At 46.0% G+C, this 18,901-nt stretch overlaps 1 protein-coding gene across 4 annotated transcripts in view; it reads right to left on the bottom strand.

The window, feature by feature from the left end:
* Positions 1 to 18,901, bottom strand: part of PAX5 (paired box 5) — a 127,817-nt gene that overhangs the window by 77,441 nt on the left and 31,475 nt on the right. For all 4 annotated transcript variants that reach the window (XM_032676740.1, XM_032676741.1, XM_032676742.1 and 1 more), the window contains exon 6: positions 7,186 to 7,361. In XM_032676740.1, coding sequence (XP_032532631.1) covers positions 7,186 to 7,361 — 176 coding nt within the window. The remainder of the gene's footprint in view (positions 1 to 7,185; positions 7,362 to 18,901) is intronic.

The following is an 18,901-nucleotide window of genomic DNA, read 5'->3' as shown; positions in this document are numbered from 1 at the left end:
TGATGGTGAAACTGGAGACCACAGTCGGCAGCATAATCTTGGAGCTTTGTGCATGGAGCAGCTCATGGAGGGAGATGGGTGTAAGTGCTACTGTCATCTCAAAATATCTGCTTCTCTGTCCCAGTGAAATGCTCCAAGTTATGGTTGAGCGCTGGTCCTCTCATCTTTTTTTTACCTCTTTAGATTTTACCATTATTGAAAGATTCTACTGGGCAAGAAAAAAATGTTGCCAGCCTGAGATTTCCTCCTGAGTTATCCACCTGATTTATCACTCTAAGGACACTCTCCCCATTTCTTTTCATTTTAACAACCAGCCAGCAGAGCTGGGCAGCACCAGGTGCAGGGAAACCCCCGCAGCACACACATGCTCTCCCCAGGGTGGGAGCAGCTCATTCCCACACCCCTGAACCCCCCCAACAGGACCAGCGGCAAAGCCCAGCACTCAGGGAATCAACATAACAACTGCAACAAGGGGCCAGTCCCATGTCCTGCCAACCAGCAGGAGCACAGCTTATCCCCCCCCAGTCCCCGTGCAGGCCAGGGGTCATGGATGCCTGTCCTCCCAGCTGCTGTCCCTCCATCACCCTGCCCGCCCAGACCCTGCGCCCTTTCCATTCGGTAGGGGTATTGATCTGCTGGCAGCAATGGGCTGGATAATTAGCCAGGAATTAGGGTTTCTATTACAGCCAGGAGGCTGCCCCAGCTGATTTATCACCTGAATAATTTACTGTGATTGAAAGGAAATTAAAATGAACTCCATTTGACAACTGTGTGCTTTTATGGGCTTTAGTGAAGACTCAAAAGCCAAATTAATAGCCTGGTGTTGTTTGATAGTCTACTGAGAGTAAATACGGGAAGGTTTTTTGTCTCCTGATGTGCTCTCCTAGCCTTGCTTTTAGAGTGGGGGTTTTTTCCCTCCCACCAATAAAGTCACAGCCCTGATCACAGAAGAGGTTTCAGCTATAAAACCCACAGAACCACTCTGGCTCCCTGCTCCTCTGTGCGCTGCCAGCACTCACCCTCTCCTGCCCTTTTCTTCAGGCAGAGAGCCAGCAGAACGGAGGGGAGCAGGCAGGCCCCACTGGCAGCCCGCAGCCCACCCTGGCACCAGCACCAGCAGCCAGGGCAGCCCACCCAGCTGCTGATTCCAACCAGCCTCCACTGGTGCAGGATGAGGGACTGGTTGCCACTGGGGCAGCCTGAGGAATAGCATGGGTGTAATGCAGTCACCCACAGACTCATCCTGTATCCTGCAACATCCAGTCATCACCTCAACCTGCTGCCACGCCGGCAGGGCTGCAGGTGTGTTCCAGCATGGCACAGGGGGCTTCCCACCTGCTGCCAGTCAAACTCCTGCCTGCACTGAGGAACTGCCTGCAGAGCTGGCAGAGTAATGCTGGACTCCACTTCGCCTCTTCCTCTGTTTTTATTTTTTCTCAGTTTTAGTACTTGTGTACATTTATTGAGCCGTGTGTTGTTTTGTTTTTCTTTTTAATTTTACTTTTCATTTAGCACACCATGCAATGCAGCCACAGTTAAGAGCCTGCCTTGGAATGCTCAAATCATTTCTACAGGTGGCAGATCAAGAAAAGATCTGGTTTTGCAAACAAATGATGAGTTAGTTTCATAATTTTCACTATTACTGGACTATTACATGAAGTTTTGGGAAGACACAAGCAAATATTAGCTCTGCATTTCTAATACAAGAGTCAGACTATTTTCAGATCCTCAGCAGACTCTGTAGGGCCAAAGAATTCCCAGGACAAACATAGATCATCTCATTTCAGCCTCCTGCCATGGGCAGGGACACCTTCCACCGGGTTCATTCCTTCCTTCTGCTTCTTCAGTAACTGCACTTGGGGACTGAGTGAGTCCACTTAAAATACAACCAGATTGTACTTTCTGGCTTTACTGGGATTTTCCTTGTTATTCCTGAAGATCAGACCCTAGTACTGTGAGGAGGATTGTGCATCTCTGTGCTCTCAGGAGCTGCATTCCTGTGAACATATCATACAGCCCAGCTCTTCGGAGCAAAAAAATCCTAGGATTCCTCTTTGAAAGCCAAAGCATACTTGAGAGGAAAGCAAAACTTGAAGATTTTGAAAAGGGCTTTATGCCCCTCTCTTTGTCAGTCCAGAGAACTCCTTTGTCATAAGTCTCTCTGAATCAGGTTTCAACTTCATGCAATTCTTCAACTTTTCCAACTCATAAGTAATTTTAAGGGGTTCATTAGGTATCAGAATTTTCGTAATTCTCCAAATTCCATCTTCCATCTGCCTATGCTTATCTCTAGATCCATGTTTACTTGCATTCCATATCACAAACACATGTTACTATATGTTTGCCAGGTTACTGGTTTCTGCCAGAGCCCAACATATCTACATTTTATACAGAAATTTATCTGAAAAGAGAGATTCGGTTTAGTTCTAGCTAAAAGCAAACTAGGAAGCTAGTGCTAAAGCCCTAGGAAGGGCCTGGGAGTTATCTACCATTTACAGCAAGAAGATCTCTTCTATGTCAGGTGACCTACATAGTGTTGAATTTGGTCACATTATGTGATGTCTTGTTATGGCCCTGTTCTAAAGTTTGTTGAAGTCAATATAAATATTCCTCTTGGCTGCAATGAGTATTCAACTGGACCATGTGTGAAGCTAAAGTACAAGAGTCCATTTGTGTTGTGGACAGAAATCCAGCATGAATAATTCTCTTCTTTATTCTGAGGAAATTAATGCACTGACTCTCAGTTGAGCCAATCTGGCTGTATATCCGTCAACCTGTATTTTTCTCCTGTAGAGGTGTTAAGGCCACTCTCACAGCTGCCACAAGCACATTCATCCACAAGCCCCCTTCCCACTTTGATGGGGCTTTCCTGAACCTGTCCAGCCTCCCATGCCTGAAGCCCCTGTCTCTTCTTGAGTTTCCTGGGCCTTGGTCTCCAGGAACATCTCCTGTCTGTGCTTTGCCTGGGAAATGTAAATAGTTTACACAATGGATGCCTCAGGCTCAGCCAGCCCAGGGCAGCTTCTCAGGGATGCTGGGAAGAGCTTTTCCATCCTTCTGGCTGGAATCGAAGGAAGCCATTGGAGGACAATCACCCTCACAGCCAGGCTCAGGGGTTTGCAGAGTACAGCCAGTGCCTCTAGTTCCTCCAGCTCTTAATGAACTATAGGCACTGGAAAATTTTGCAACTCAATGTTGCAGCTCTGTGAACAGGACTAGTGCCTGTTCTGAATAAAATCTGAATTGTCACTGCAGTGACCAGGAATAGTGGGGTTTTGCCTGCGGCAGGGGCCAAGCTGGACTGTGTCTGTCTGCCACTGGTGTAGATGTACAGCACAACTCCAGGGCTGGCAGGGAAAAGACACTCTTTGTGTCAGTATGGTTTGCTCCAAGGGCAACTGGGGTACAACCTGTGCCAGCAACACAACAGCCTTCCCTGTGGGCAAGGGGACTTCACCACAGAGCTGACACACTGAGGATCAGTGAGGCCCATACACAAACACACACACACACACACACAGAGAAGCACAGCGAGAACGAGAGCTGCTGCCAGCCCAGAGGCAGATGCTGTGAAGGTTCTCCTTCTCCAAAATTACATTGAATTCAAGTTGTGGGCTTCATCCCGGCTGATGGAAGAGCTGTGTGGAAGTGGTGGGCAGCAGCCATGTACAGAATGGCAGTGCAACACTGACACGGCAAACACACCACTATGTGCATTTCCGGACCAGTGCCCAGAAATACGTGAAATTAGTTTTCCATGACCATGTGTAGCCAGTGCAAATTGATCACAGGTTGTTTGCAAAAAATGAGTACAAAAGGGCACAAACATGAGGGAAAGCCATTCATTCTACATAAGAATTCATATTTATAGCAGGACTCTGCCGGGGGAAGTGGGTCAGGGTAATTCTAGAGTACTGACTTTATGCTGTGTTTTCTCCCCACAGTATATAGACACGAAAGGACTTGATGCTGTTTGCACAGAAGACCTTAATTCTCCAATTCCCAGCTGCTGGAATTCCCCTGCTGTCAGATGTTTCTTATGCTCCACACATGCAGTGCTGCAGAGCACACACCTACATGTGCCCGACTGCACCACCAGCTGTCAGGCTGCAAAGTGAGGCAGGTAACAGGGAATGGCTCACTTCTGCTCCCCAACGCACACCATACGATGGAGTTTTTAATGGTAGGAACACACCACAGGATCCTCACCTCACCCAGCACACACAGTTGTCACCATTTCTGTTCAAGAACTGTCTAATGCTTTATTTTCCTGTCACTGTCCAGTGGTTGCCTTCTCTCTCAACATGGTATGAGCCCTTCCCCAAAGACAAGTGTCCATTCCCTGTGGGTCTCTCCACAGACAGCACAGCTTACAGCAGATGTGAAAACTCCTACAATGTTTATGGAAAGCACAGCATGTCTTGAGGTGAGAAATAACCCAAGAGCTTCCATTTTATATAAATGAGCTAAGGGAAACGTAAAGCTAGTAAAGTGAAGGAAGTACTCAAAACAAAGGGTTTGGAAGCTATGAGCAAGCACTCCCACACAGACATTAGCCCATCTACCTATACGTGAGGGAGAACAGACATTTTCCAAAAGGCAAGGACAAATTTTGTCCAGAAATTTTGTCCAAAGGAGGACTTTGGGCAGCAGAGGCAAGTCCGCAGCTGGAGATCGAGCACGATGAGGTTGCAAACACTGTGCTGTGTGGGAGAGACCTCTTCCTCTTGACCATGGCCAAGGGCCTTCCCCTAGCACACAAATGAGGAGGAAGACTTAGAGAGGAGGCAAAATCAGGAAGAAAAAGGGAACTACCTTGTCTAGAGACTAACTTCTTCCAGTAAAATACCTGGAGCCTTCCTCAGGTGAACAGCACTGAGATATCAACAAGTTTTTGTGCCTGAGCAAAATTATTGATATTCAGATGGCTGCTACTGGATCAAATTTCTAATAAAATGGACAAACAGTGGGTCAGCAGCTCCTACCAGTCTTCTCCCCACATCCTGTCTCTGTGGGGAGGAGTATCTTTTCCATATTTTCCTCTACGGAAATAGCTCAGGGCTCCATACATCCACCACTGATTTAGCTCCTACAGCACCGTTTCAGAGTCCAGCAGCACTCTGGACAGCTGGATGTCACAGGCAGACCTTGCTTTACTACAGCCTTACTAATTGATGCAGACAGCTTCTCTGCTTTGGTTAAGCATCATGACAGCTTTGCTTGACTTACCAAGGAGGTAAGACATGACTGTTTTGGTAACGGCTAGGGTTCATACAGTGACCCTGTGAAACACAGCAAGTCTTACAGATTACATCTGCTCACATTGACAGTTACAGTTCACACACCATCAGAAAGCAGAAGCTGACCACAAACAACCACAAGCCCTTGACCACGGTCCAGCCTTCCAAAAGCAAATGATCGTGCTCCAAGCTATATGAAAGCAAACAACTACAAATTTCTCTTGTAATCAAATGTAAAAATGCCTAAGCAGATGCTTCTGCAAAGTGTCTTTTGAACCTCATAGTGTCACATTTCTTAGCATCTTATTTGACTTCCCAGAGCATTCAGAGAGTCCCCTGTTCACCAAACTGATAGCAGCCTATCTCCAATTTTAATAATCCGGTTGCTCAGAGCCATTCTAGTCACAGCTCCTTACATGGGCCTGGGAAGATCCTTGCTCCACCAACAGTCATATATCCCAAATTTGATAAATGGGATAACACTTCAGCAACATCCTTATTCAAATCTCCCATTCTTCCTATAAAAAAAAAGGAAAAGTTTATATCTGGATAAATGTTCAGTCACTGCTGGACTGTCTCCCGTGAACTACAGCTGTCCATGACTCAGGGGATCCAGAACACAGAAAAAAATACACAGTCCTCTCCCATCGTTGCTCTCTTTGCAATGACTATTTGGGCCCGTAAAAGTTTTGCAGGGACAGATCTAATACCACACATTTCCTAGGTGACCAATGCTGAAAAGGCTTGCCACAGGTGCGGGCACAGTGCCTGTCCTCTCCACTATCACCCGTGTTTGGATGGGATAACCACCATCTAGTGGTACATGAAGGCCACTTCACCTTCCAGAGACAATGATGGCTTGGCTTCCCATCTTTTTTCAGCTCAAGTTCAGATCTGCAGAGTTTCTCAGCATGTGTGAATTAGGGAAGCCAGAAAACCAGCAGAAGCTGGTGAAAAGCAAATGTCTCTATGAATGAAATAACAAATGTGAGCCTAAAGGCATGAGGAATTTCTACTCTACCATAGGACTTTCAGCGTAAGTAATTTTTTTTTTTAAATGTATGCTAATACACATTCCTTGAGTGGATCCATGATGGTAGTAATCTGCCATGAGAGAATCTCCAGTGGCCCTCAAATGTACAGATTCCTCCAAAGGGAATCAGTGTTTGGCTACAGTTAGAGGAGTCCATCCACCTTGCTAAAAAGCACATCTGTTATTAAGAACCCTGAAGACAAAAAGCTGAATACTTTGAGTAGCAAGCTAGACCAATATCAGTGCTGACAGCAGTATATTAATTTCTACCTCCTTCTCAGCAGCTGAATTAAATGCTGCTACCCAAGAAGAACACAGAGAGATGTGGCTCATCAGTTTTTGCATGTGCTTCTGTATCATGCCTGCAAAAATGGAACTTTCCCAAAATATTAGTGCCAAGTCCTCCTCAAACACACTGCTGATCTGTAGGTGCAACTAATTTACCTTCACATACTAATGGGTGTTTCTCTCAGCAAATGGCCAGTTACAAGCTTAATAAGCCATTTCTGGATACAAAAAAATCTGATTTGTGCCCACAGTCATGATAACTAGGAACCAAAATTAGGCACTGGGTTTTGCAAGTCTTCCCCTTTTTATCTGCAGTGCCTGCTTTTGATCTAACAAAAACATTAGTAGCTGTGATGCTCTTTAAAGGCTCATTTGATGCAACTGGTCCAGATCAGGCATAAGTTCATATCCAAACATTTGCTAATGTTTGCTGAATTAGTGTTTTCCTTTATTTTTTAACAGACTTTCATGGTTAACATGCACTTGGCTGAGATGATCTTGATAACACACCTATTTTTCTGTGATTGTCTACTGAAACTCTGAGCAGCCTTTGGTGATGTCCACCAAACAGACCTCTGCCAGCAGGAAGCATATCAGGAAAACGTGAAATACTTGCAATAGTACCTGCTCTGGCTTGATGGGCTCAGTTGTTGTGAAAATGTCGGAATAATGTTGCCTCTCGAAGACACGATCCAACACTTCCAGCTGCTGCTGGGTGAAAAGGTCTCCTCGCATCTGTTTCCGAAGAAAATCTCTGCTTGGGAGAGAATGGCCATTTGGCACTGGAGATTCCTGAATACCTTTCAAAGATGAGAGAGAAGAGGAAGTAGTCATGTCAGTGATGAGGCCTATAGAACAGTGTCTCATTTTGTCCCTTGAATAGACATGGGTACTACTATGGTGATGTCATGAAGACCTTTAGAGAGGTTACGTATCACTGGAAAACGCACTGGACAGCCAACCCTCAACCCACCAATGATTTCACATATAATTTAAAGGCAGGGCAAAGGATAATGGTCCCATTTCTTCCTTCATCACTTTTACTGCAATACCTGAAAACCTATTGGGTTCGTGGTTTGCATGCAGGAGGACACAGGAGGATAATGACAGTCACAGTAAACTTCAGTCAGCACCCATACACTCTGTCCCCTTTCTGTGCTACCTGCAAATCCTGCTCAGCTCCATCCTGTGCTGAGCTCTGAGCTATGGGAGTACCCATGTTGGGAAACACAGACTCTCTGTGCAGCACCACCAGCAGCACTGCTCAGGCATTCCCAAAACACAGCCTGCATTGTACAGAAGTGGGATATCCCTGGGCTGAGTTACCACTGCAACACCCTCAAAAAGGCCTGATCCAAGGCACTGTTCTGACACTCCAATTCACTCAGTATTTCCTGGGTTTACCGGCAGGTTGCAAGCCTGGGCTTCAAGGCACGTTTTCCTACCTTTTCCCTTTGGCAGAGAGTTTCAGCAGAAGTCGTAAGTGACAGCCCATGGCTGAAAAGCCACAAGACAAGTTTGAAAAACGTTTAGATTGGCAGTCTGAAAAGACTTTTGCAATACAGGGGCTTGTTTCAATTTGCTTTTTGCAGATTCACAGTGGTTTCCTACTTTTCCTTCACCTGTCAGTGCTGGAAATGTATCTTTTATGCAACTAAAAGCTGAGGTCTGCAGTATTCCCAGAACTCCAGGAGGTGGAACTCCAAGAACAACAGTAAATATCAGATTTCTTCTCCAGATGGCAACATCAGACAGAAGGAGGAAATGTTTTAAAAATAGAATCTTTCTGCCAGAATAGTTTTGAGGAGTAGAATTCAAATGCATCCTTAATGGCAAGATTTCCATGAGTGCTGCAGTGGCTTACAGTCCAAGAAGTCTGCAGAGGAATAACATGACCCAGACCTCCTCTGGTAGACGCTACATCAAGTTTTTTGATGGCAAGAATAGAGGTGATCTGACAGAAGTGATCTGTGCAAAAACACCCTGCTGCTGTAGACATCAGTTTTGTCCACAAACACGTACTGGCCATCAGTAACATGGGTGATGCCCACTGGACAAGATTTTTCACAAAGGATGATTTGAGATCATCCTTCAGCACAAATGGATTTTGCAGAATATCCTGTCTATCCAGAGAACTGGACTGCTATAAGGTAGAACTGTTGGACTGTGGGACCAACACAGGGAAATACATTTTTCAACCTCAGTTTCTAACACTGAACTGAAACAGAATAGTGCTCATGCTGAACAGGCATTTGATGTAAGCAATTAATGCTGGAAACTTCCTTCTCTATTTCAGATCAGCGGTTTTGGTGACAACTTCATGTTTAACTGTTTAGAGAAAGTCATGCAATTTTATCAAGACTAGACGATGATGGCTTTTATGAAGTGCAAGGATAAGTTTATTCAAACTTTGGCATCAAAGTTAAAGCTTTATGCACTTTTATGATAAAGGGCATGATGAAAGGGAGTGAAATGATACAAGACATGACATGACCTGGAAAATGTTCTTGGTGATGCTAGTACAGTCTGTGCGCTGTTTGTACACCCAGAGTTCAGGTGTATAATGAGATCTCATCGTGTTTGAAAATGGAGCAGCCATCCCACAGGTGTGCACTTGTGGGAAACTGGATCAGTGTCCTGAGCAGGGTGGGGTGCTCAGGAGGGACTTGGATCAGACTGGCAGGGTGGCTGCTGGAGCAGGTGGGACAGGTGCTGAAGCCTAATGCTGGAGGAGGGGAGGTGTGAGCTCTCCTCAGGCCATTATGGCAGGTCTGGATGTGTTACACTTTTTTAACACACTTCTAGGGTTAAATACTCATCCGTGACATGCTTTCTGAAACGGCAGGAGAATATTTGAAATTCCTAAATGTGGCTAAACAAGAATTTTAGTGATACTCACTATACAACTGTAGTGGTTTGGACTTTGTTTTCCCCAGAGGATAAGAAAAGTGGTAGACCCCAAGGGGTGGAAACCCCTGGAAGTTTTAAAATTCTGTCCAATGAGCCCTTCTGCAAAAATGTAAACATACCACAACCAAACGGAAGAGAAGAGTTGTAGTTTTAGGTTAGAAGAAGTGGCCATGTTGTGAAAGCCACGAGGAGAGGGCAGGAGCCCTCTGGGGGGGCCTCTGCCCCCCCCCCCGCCCCAGCTGGGGGCTACAGAGACTTGGAACAGTGTTAAGCTGGACTATGTATCTGTAGCTGTAAGCTGGAGGATGTTTTCCATCGTGAGTGAGCAGAGAGAGCAGAAGCGGCGGCAGCGTCCAGAGGTTATGGCTAAAAACCAACTGATAAGACCTAAACCAGAGAAGCAGCAGAAACAGCATGCAGCTAAGGAAGACTCAGAGTTGCTCAAGCCGAGGTAGAGAACCGGCAGCAGAGAACAGAACTAAGTTTCTACAGAGAGAAAGCTTGGGGGTAAGGACTGCAAAACTCCCCTAAACCTCGTTGGAGATCCCTCCAAAAATGGAGCGGGTGGACTCTTACTGATTAGAAGTCCTAAATGGGTAAAGGAGCTAAGAAGCTCGGTCATCCTGAGAGCTCAGCCAGGACGGAGTGTGGGAGGTTGGCCTTGAGGGCCCTCCCTGGCTGCAAGCTACAAAGAAGCTCGCAGCCATCTTTGAGGCAGGGCACAGGAGCTCTGCAAGGGGCTGAGTCCCCTGAAGATAAGGACTGTCGCGAAGACCCCCTGTGCTTCGTGATATGACGTGGTGATAGCGCCCTTGTCCTGGGAAACGCAGCCCACGGAAGACCCCTCGTTTGGAGAGACGAGTGGCCGAGGGGGATACCCCCTTGTGTGTGCTGGCAGAGATCCAGCTATCAGCTGCTGCAAGAAACAGAAGAGAGAGAGAGAACCTGCTGCCTTAGAAGATGCTGCTGCTTAGTGACTGCTTCTCTGAAGAAGCTGCTGCCCTGAGAGACTGGAAGGGATCTGTCCTTCTTTCCCTCCTGGACTTTTATTTGGAGGGGAGAAGAGATCTGATCCATTGTAAATACTTATGTCATAGTAGAGATAGCTAAGGTTGTATATAATGTATTGTAGTATTTATTTGTACAGTCACTGTAATATATTCCCTTTCCCCCACTTTGAGTCTGGTTGTGTTTTGTCTGGAAAAACCCATCTCACATTGGGTTGAGATGTGGGAGGGGGAATGGAGCTAAGGAATTGGATTTTGGGCTATCTCAAACGATGACAACAACTCACTTGATTTAAAATACTCTTTTTAAGACTAAGGACCAAAATAGGAAGAAAAAAAGACCCTTGACCATATCTTCACAAAATATGTTTAAAAGCCCTAAGGCTTAGTATTAAAACAAGACAAAATATAAAAATCCCATGGCAGGGAGTTGGAACAAAATGATCTTTAAGGTTCCTTCCAGTCCAAACTGGTTTATGATTCTATGATTCTATTTAACTACTGTGTTACAGTGTGAGACAGACCCTGCCCTGGTGCAGGTCCACTTGAGAGTGTCAGTGAGGCAACAACAGCTGAGAAACGGATGCCATCCCCAAATCCAGCTGGAATAATATGGTTTTACAGGGTGAATCAGGAAGTGAATAGCTAGTGCCATGAACAGCTCATATTCATAAAGGACATGATTTCTGTCTCTAATTTGTACTGTCCAACTTCATTACCTGTTATCATACCTAATTACACCACCTTATAGGGAAATGCAGGCTAATTAAGGGGGGAAGTTATTCACCACATTTAAAACATTATGAAGCAAATGAAATGTTACCAGGAGGCAAAAAGGTGATTTGTTTCCATAGCATGCCTGTAAGTTAGTCCAGAGAAGATAAAGAGTCTGTTTAATTACAACACGGAAGGTTTTGTTTAAAAAGTAAGCTGAATTTTCTTACCACCTTCTCGGGATTGTGTGCATTTGACAGACAGCTGCCTCATGCTCTTTCCAGCAAAGCATTAGTTTTAGGACTGCATATGTGGTAAGAGATCTTTGTATTTACACTATTTGAGTTTTCTAAGCACTGGGGTTTTTTTAAAGAACAGTATCACTAAAAAGCTTTATATTTTGAAGTGTATCTAGCTGATCACTGTGCAAATATTTTCTAGAGAAATCATTACATTTCACAAAGATGGGTATAGGTTTTACCATAGATCAAAGTGAGAAAGAGGGGAAAAAAAAGATAAATCATCAGAGATCCAAAAATACTTTTCATTTGGAGAAGATATCAGGCCATTTCGATGGCACTGATAGAGTCTCTTCTCTGTCTCTCCATTACCCACTGAAGGCAGCCGGAGTCAGGAGCTGACTACGCTAGATTATATTCCCTATAAGGTGGTCACCAATATATATATATATGATCTTCAACCTCTATTGATTGACCAATTTCACAAGCAAAGACTGGTGAAATGAAGCTGAAATGAACATCATGCTTTAACTCATTGAACCCATCAGGCCTGAGTTAATCTCACTGCCCACTGTCTCTGATAGAATTCAATTGATCAATCATGTTTCGGTGATAGTACCATTTCAGTGGCTTATTGCTTCTTCATTTCAAGCCTTGACCTGTTAGATATACTTGGACCAGCTCAGCTCCTTCTGGAGACACATAGACTCACATCTGCTGATGACAGCACATTGTCCTGCCTCTGGGCTTGGGAAAAGTCTGGGGAGTGCTACTGAACACTCCCACCTTTGCATTCTGTTTTTACATGTATTTTACCAATTTTGCAGTCAGGATGGTGTGAGGACATGAGGAACCCAAATGGCTCAAGCCCCCTGCCCTCTGATCAGTGCTTGGACAAGCAGGGACATCACCGGTTTGATGGCCATCTGGCTCCAGCTCTCATGTGCAGCAGAAGCTGCACACGCTGCCAGTACATAGCAGACTGTACTGGGGATGGTCCTGACTGGGCACTGCCAGCACACCCACACACCTCACAAGCACAGGGTTGGCCAGGGCTCACCACACCCGTGGCTAGCACTGGGTGGCCAGTGGTCTTCACTGATGTCCCACCTGTGACTTCAATACACGGCCAGCCTGGGGGCATCCCATTCGCCCCCAGCCTGGCCTCCCTCCTGCCCTTTGCTCCTGCAGAGTCGCCCTGGCACTTCTTGGAGACAAGGCCCATTTGGACTCTGCTGCATCTTGGTCCCAGCTGCACTTAGCCCAGTCAGCAGCAAAAGCAAGGTCCCTGACTCTTGGCAGGTTGCCTTCACCACATGCACAGTATCACAGACCAGGCTGCATCTCCCTGGCTCCCTGAGGTGAGACCTCACCACACCACACCCCTCTCAGCAGCACCTGTCTGCACACAGGATACAACTGACCAGTCCCTGCATGCCCAGCACCAAATTTGCACTGGCTCTGGGGAATAGAAGCAGCAAGGCAGAAGGAGCTGAGCGCTCTTGTTGAAAGAATCTTAGATGATGCAGGACATATACTGCTTCAGGCCTGCTTGCACAATCCGGCCTGCATGCCGGATGGCAGGGACCTGTATTCTCCAGCAGCAGATGTGTGTCCTTGAGCAGCAGATATCAGAAAGCTGCATAGAGGAAAACAAGGAAGGAGGCTGTTATCCAGAGTGTGAGAAACCAGAAGATGGGGGGGCCTGGAAATGTGCCTTGGCTAGTAGAGCCAATAAAGTTATAGATATAGTGTGTGAAAGTAAATGTAACCAACAGAAAGTTAGAATAGAGCGTGTGAACCCTGTAGGACCCTTGATAATGTATGTATTTTTGGAATAAAGTTAGACCATTGACTGTACCTGGATGAGGATGTGTCTTTGACTCTCCAGCTCATTTTTTGCATCTTCTCGTTTTACCCTCTCATTGGCCTGTCAGTGCTATTCTTCCTAAAACACTCAGCAGCAGAGAGATTAGCACCTTTATCACCAACCAGCCACTTCTGGGGTTTCTTTGAGGAGTGAATGAGCTCCTCTCCACTGTTAGAACATTTGTCTCTGCCATCTAGGACAGCTGGAGGTCCTCCCGTATGTACGAGCTGAAGCCAGGTTGTACACCCACAAGATGAATGAGCTGGAGCCATGCCAGTGCACTCACAAGGTGTCATCCTGCAGTGTTGATGCACACCCAGGGTGCAGCTCCACAGCTGCAAAACCACACCACAAAGCTGGTCATGGGCATCACCAACAAAGGGGGTTTGATGTAACAGAAAAAATTTCCCATGACATTACAGCTCTCCTCCTCCTATAGTTATTTAATCCTGCAATTGCCATGTGGAAATTTTGTTATTTATCTCCTAGGAAAGCCCTGCCATCTCCCCCATCCCATGCACAACAAAGGCCTGATGGGACCTCACACCTTGGCAGCCTCAATGCTTGTGAACCTGACATCCCATACACCTGAGCAAACACTTGTGCAAATAGTGCCACTGAGTGGAGCTGGATTGCTTGTGCACCTGTCCAGGCTACCAGCAGGGTGGACTTTGCTCACGCCCATGCAGGATGCTGCTCTGGAACACCATCCGTTCCTGGGGGCTGGCAGTGCCCCAGGGCTGAAGGGGTACCCAAATGTCAGAGCATCCAGGAGCAGGGCTGGGCTTGCTCTGCTGCCCAGCAGCCCCAGCGAGGGCTGCAGTAGTGGAGGGGATCGAGGTGGACTGTCTCCCACAATGCTGCAGGGATGCAGCACAGCTGACTGTGCAGATGTGCCCACCCCAGTGGGGGTCCCAGCATACAGGAGACAGTGACATGTGGAGCAGCATGAGCTATTATCCTGACTGTTCCTAGTCTGGGAGCTGTCAGTTCAGCCTCCACACAACACCCTCAAGGAGCCGCAGTGATGCCCATGGGCACTAGCCATGTCAGATTCCACTCGAGAACAGTGGCTGAAGGGACCAATGGAACCTCTGCAGGTTTGGTGATTGCCCTTCTGATGCAGTTTTACATTTCAAAAACTAAAAATTATGTCAGTGATAACCCCTTGCACTGTGGGGAATTCAAAAGGGCAGAGATGGAAGTTAGAAGGCAGATGCTAAGCAAAACAGAGCAGAAGCCCCAAGCCCCAAGCCCACAGACAGTGGGAAGGTGCATCCCCCCATGGCTGCTGAGGCCACAGCAGACTGTGACATCTGGACAAGTCCCCGGGTCCACAGGACCCCTCAGCCATCTGCTGCATGATGTAGGACTGGTCTTGTATTTCTGTAATTTCTGTAGTAATTAGGGGAGGTATAACTACAGTAATTACATAAGTCATTACAAGTTCTTTAACAAATGATTGCAAGAAACTGATTGTTTTCCTAATCTATTTCTGTAAGCTGTGTTCAGCAACAATCTTTGGAGACATGCGCTTTATATCATGTATTGCCAGCTCAAAGTACCTTTTTAAATGCTCATTGAAGCAATTTTAACATAGTTTATACCTACTTCCATACCATGTCATAATACAACTTTTCATCACTTCTTTCAAAAAATAATTTCTAGCTAGGCTTAGGAGACAAGGACTAATGCAGGTTACAGATGAAACTATGTTCTGTGTACCTTTGGAAATGCTAAACTGGCCACTGGTTGTGAACGGCTGGGAGAGTATTTACAGCTTTGAAAAATACTGGGAGACAGAAATTTGACATCCAAAGGAAACGTGGTGGTAGGACATGCAGCCCAACAATGTCTATGCGAAGACTGACCACTTGGGACAAGGATTGATGTCTTCTCACTGACAGAGGACAGGGTTGGATTGGATATTGGGAAGAAATTGTTCCTGGAAGGGTCCAAGGCCAGTGTCCAAGCTCTTGGGGTTTGGTGCAACCTGGGATAGGAGAAGGTGTCCCTGCCCAGGGCAGAATGAAATAGGGTTTAAGGTCCCTCCAACCCAAACCATTCTGGGATTCTGTGACTTGCTGTATTTATGGAGCAAAGTGCAGCAAAAAACAGAGCAGGAAACAGATCTGTAGGAGCCAGCAGGAAGTTTGAACACCTGGCATTGCACACCCTACAACAGCTCAAGCCTGTGAAGACCTGGAAGAGGCTGACAAACTTCTACTCTCCCCAGAAACTGGCGTTTGATAAGAAAAATATGGACTATTCTATTGTTATCAGTCAAAACTCATCTTTCCCTGCAAGCTTAGAACTGCAAAGCAATTTTTCAACCTAGCACCTTGATTTCTTCACAAATGACTGTCTGGGAAACTTACCCAGAGAAGATAAAAGTGGCGAAGAGCTCACCCACATCCAACCCACATGATGAACCCAGCTGAGAAGTACGAAGAGCACTGCTGCATCCCAGCAAGCTCTCCCTGGGGGAAGAAGCCTTCCACTCCTGCACTGCCAAAGATCCAGGCAGAGCTCCTGGGAAATGCAGAGAACTCCCAAACAGAGATGCTGCTCCTCCTAAAATGCAAATTCGTAGAAAACATTCAAGCAGAACCCCTAAGATATGACGAGGCTGGATTTACTACAAGTAAAGAAGAGAAAAAGACTGTGGAGGATGGAGCTCACTCCACCAGCAGCATGGCTGCTCTGCACTGTCTCACAAGTGGAAGGTGTCTGTTCACACTTCCTACATGATTGTCCACAAAGAGCACTCACAAAGAGCTCTTAATACCTGCAGATTTTTCTTGTGCATAAATTAAATATGTCATTTTCCAAAATCAAGAATGATGGTCTGCAGCCTGCACGTGTTCATACTTACAATGAAGTAAGCAATGTCACAGACAAATTCAGTGTATCACCTTACAGCTATAATGCAAAACACAGGAATAAAAAGCCATTATAAAATAGAATATGCAGCTACAAATTTTTACAAGTAACACAAGGTACAAATTTAACGATATTTTTATATATTTTATCCACATCAATTAGTAGGGAGAAATTATGTTTTAAAGATCATCCATAGCTGCATAAGATGGGCTTTTACATCTCAAAAATTTGTGTACTTCCTACACTCAGGAGCCACATCTGTACATCCGATGTCCTTTGGCTGCACTTCCTGTCTGCTTGAACATGAACACTCTGCTGCAGTGACAATAAGCCAGAGGTGTTCCCAGACTGGGTCCACTGTATCATGCTTAAAAAAGCCCAGCAGAGAGGCCAGGACCTGCATGCTGCCAGGCATCCATCTACTCCGCTCAGTAACGCCAGTGGAGCGCTGCACTTCCCATCTTCTGTTCTCCTCCAAGCACAGGCAGAAGATGGAAAAGGTCCATCAAACAGGTTCCTGAAGGAGAGATGCTGAGACAGTTTCCGGATCCCACTGAAGCTGGCTGTGACAGCCAGCGACAGGAGTGAGGAGCGTGGCTGGTATGCCAATGCCAGCAGATCAACCTGGGCCACCAACCACCGTGGCAGTCCTGATGCAGTTTGCTGCCTTTTGCATGGTCTGGCAGCTCCCACAGCCAGGGAGATCACCACCAGTGCCTAAGGGGTTAACACTGATGGGAAGTCTCCCCAGCTGCACCTGCACTGTGCAGGGTAGCCTCTGCATCCCCCAGCCCCAGCATGCCACTCCAGGAGGGAGAACACAATGCTGCTGCCACTCCTCAGCTCTCACCACTGCAATTTGGGAGATGCTGTCTGCCCACACAGGAGGTACTGTGAATGAACAGGGCATGCAGACCAAAATTTGGTGGCGTAAGCTGCGGACACTGGTTCCCAGAATGTCTCCAAGGCTTTCAACATGGTTTCCCATAGCCTCCTCCCGTGGACTCATAGGAACTGCTATGCTCAAAGACTGGGCTCACGTTCACCTTATGAAGTTCAGTAAAGACAAATGCAAAGTGTGGCACATGGAAAAACATAATCTAGGAGTGCCTCACAGGCTGGGATTGATTCCCCTCTGTGGAAGGGGCCCTGAGGGTGCTGGTGGACACCAAGCTCAATGAAGTGACTAGGGTGCTTCCGTGGCCAAGAGCCAGGGGGTTGCTGGGCTGCATCAGCAAGGTCATTGCTGACAGAGATAGAGAAGTCAGCACCTGGAATACTGTGCTGAGTTTTGCACCCTGCTGTGCCAAACAGATGTGGACAGATTGGAGAGGGTCCAGAGAAGGGCCGCAAAGATGATGAAAGGCTGAGTGACCTGAGTTTGTTCAGCCTTGAGAAGAGAAGGCTTAGAGGAGACCTTATTGCCATGTTCCACTTCTCCACAAGAAGACGGAGACTCCTTTTTTACCAGGAGTCACATGGAAAATATATGGGGAAATGGGTACAAGTGACTCCTGTGGAGGTTCCAGATGGCCACAGGAGGAAAATTTTTCAGTCATTGGAATAATCTTCCCAGGGAAGAACTATATTCCTCAAATGCTGGGCACTTTTAGGATTTGGCTGGACAGAGTGCTAGACTCTCTTGTCTAGACAGTGCTTTTACCAAGAATGGTTGGACCAGATGATCCTTGAGGTCCCTTCCAGCCTGATGTCCTAGGATTCTGTATGAAAAAGGCAGTTGGTGAAACAGCAAAAATGTTATATCTCTGTATATGCTTGTATTTTATGGTTCTGCCTTAAATGTTCTGACACACTGGAGATGGAACAAAATTAAACAGCCAAGATTTTACTTTTAAGGAAAAGCAGTGTAACTCTTTGCTAATTCTCATAATTAATTTGTGTCACTTAAACATTAATTATTTATCCTGCAGTAAACTCAACAATCTACAGTACCACTCCCCTGATGCTGTGCTTATCACAGAGATGCCCTTATTAAGCAAGGTGGGAAAATCTCCCTGCACGTACTTGTGTTATTTCAAAACCTGCTTTCATTTAGTGGGTCACTTTTTGGGCTGCATCACAGAAATTCTTCCAAACATTTCTTGAGCTCGAGAGCCTGTTTCTGCAGACTCAGTTGGGACAAAGATGCTAGCAGCAGCTGAGATTGACCTCATGTCTCTTGCATCTAATGAGATAACTGCTCCAGGGAAAAGAATAATAATTTTTTTTAAAAGTAACACATATAGTGTTCATATTTAACTTTGTGTAAGTATATATGGAGAGAGAGAGAAAGAGAGAGAGAGAGATGGCTAAAATGTGGCAAATAATTTTTGAAGACTACTGTATCTGCGATTCCCTCTCTGTTCCCAACAGCCAGCTGTTGGCAAAACAGTGGTTTGCATGAATCAGTAATGGTGGTCTGAGAATAAATGCCTGGTGTGGCAGACATGGGCCTTGCCTCTCTCTGTTTGCTTGGTGGTGCAGAAGCCAAGGGCAGGGGATGTGACTCTGACCACACTGCAAAGCTGCAGTGAAGGGGAAATTTTTGACACTTTTTTATATATAAAAGGGGTTATAGATTGAAACTGAATTTCATTTGCAAGCAGAGATCATTTCTGAAGAACTGTGTGAAAAAGCCCTACTGGGGAAAATCCTGAACATGTTGAGAGACCCCATCTTGAGACTTTAAAATGAAAGTTATTTTAGCTTTTCAGTTC

This window comes from Chiroxiphia lanceolata, chromosome Z (assembly GCF_009829145.1).
Source record: "Chiroxiphia lanceolata isolate bChiLan1 chromosome Z, bChiLan1.pri, whole genome shotgun sequence".
NCBI lineage: Eukaryota > Metazoa > Chordata > Aves > Passeriformes > Pipridae > Chiroxiphia > Chiroxiphia lanceolata.
Note: the sequence above shows the minus strand (reverse complement) of the source record. Positions and strands in the feature narration are given on the sequence as shown.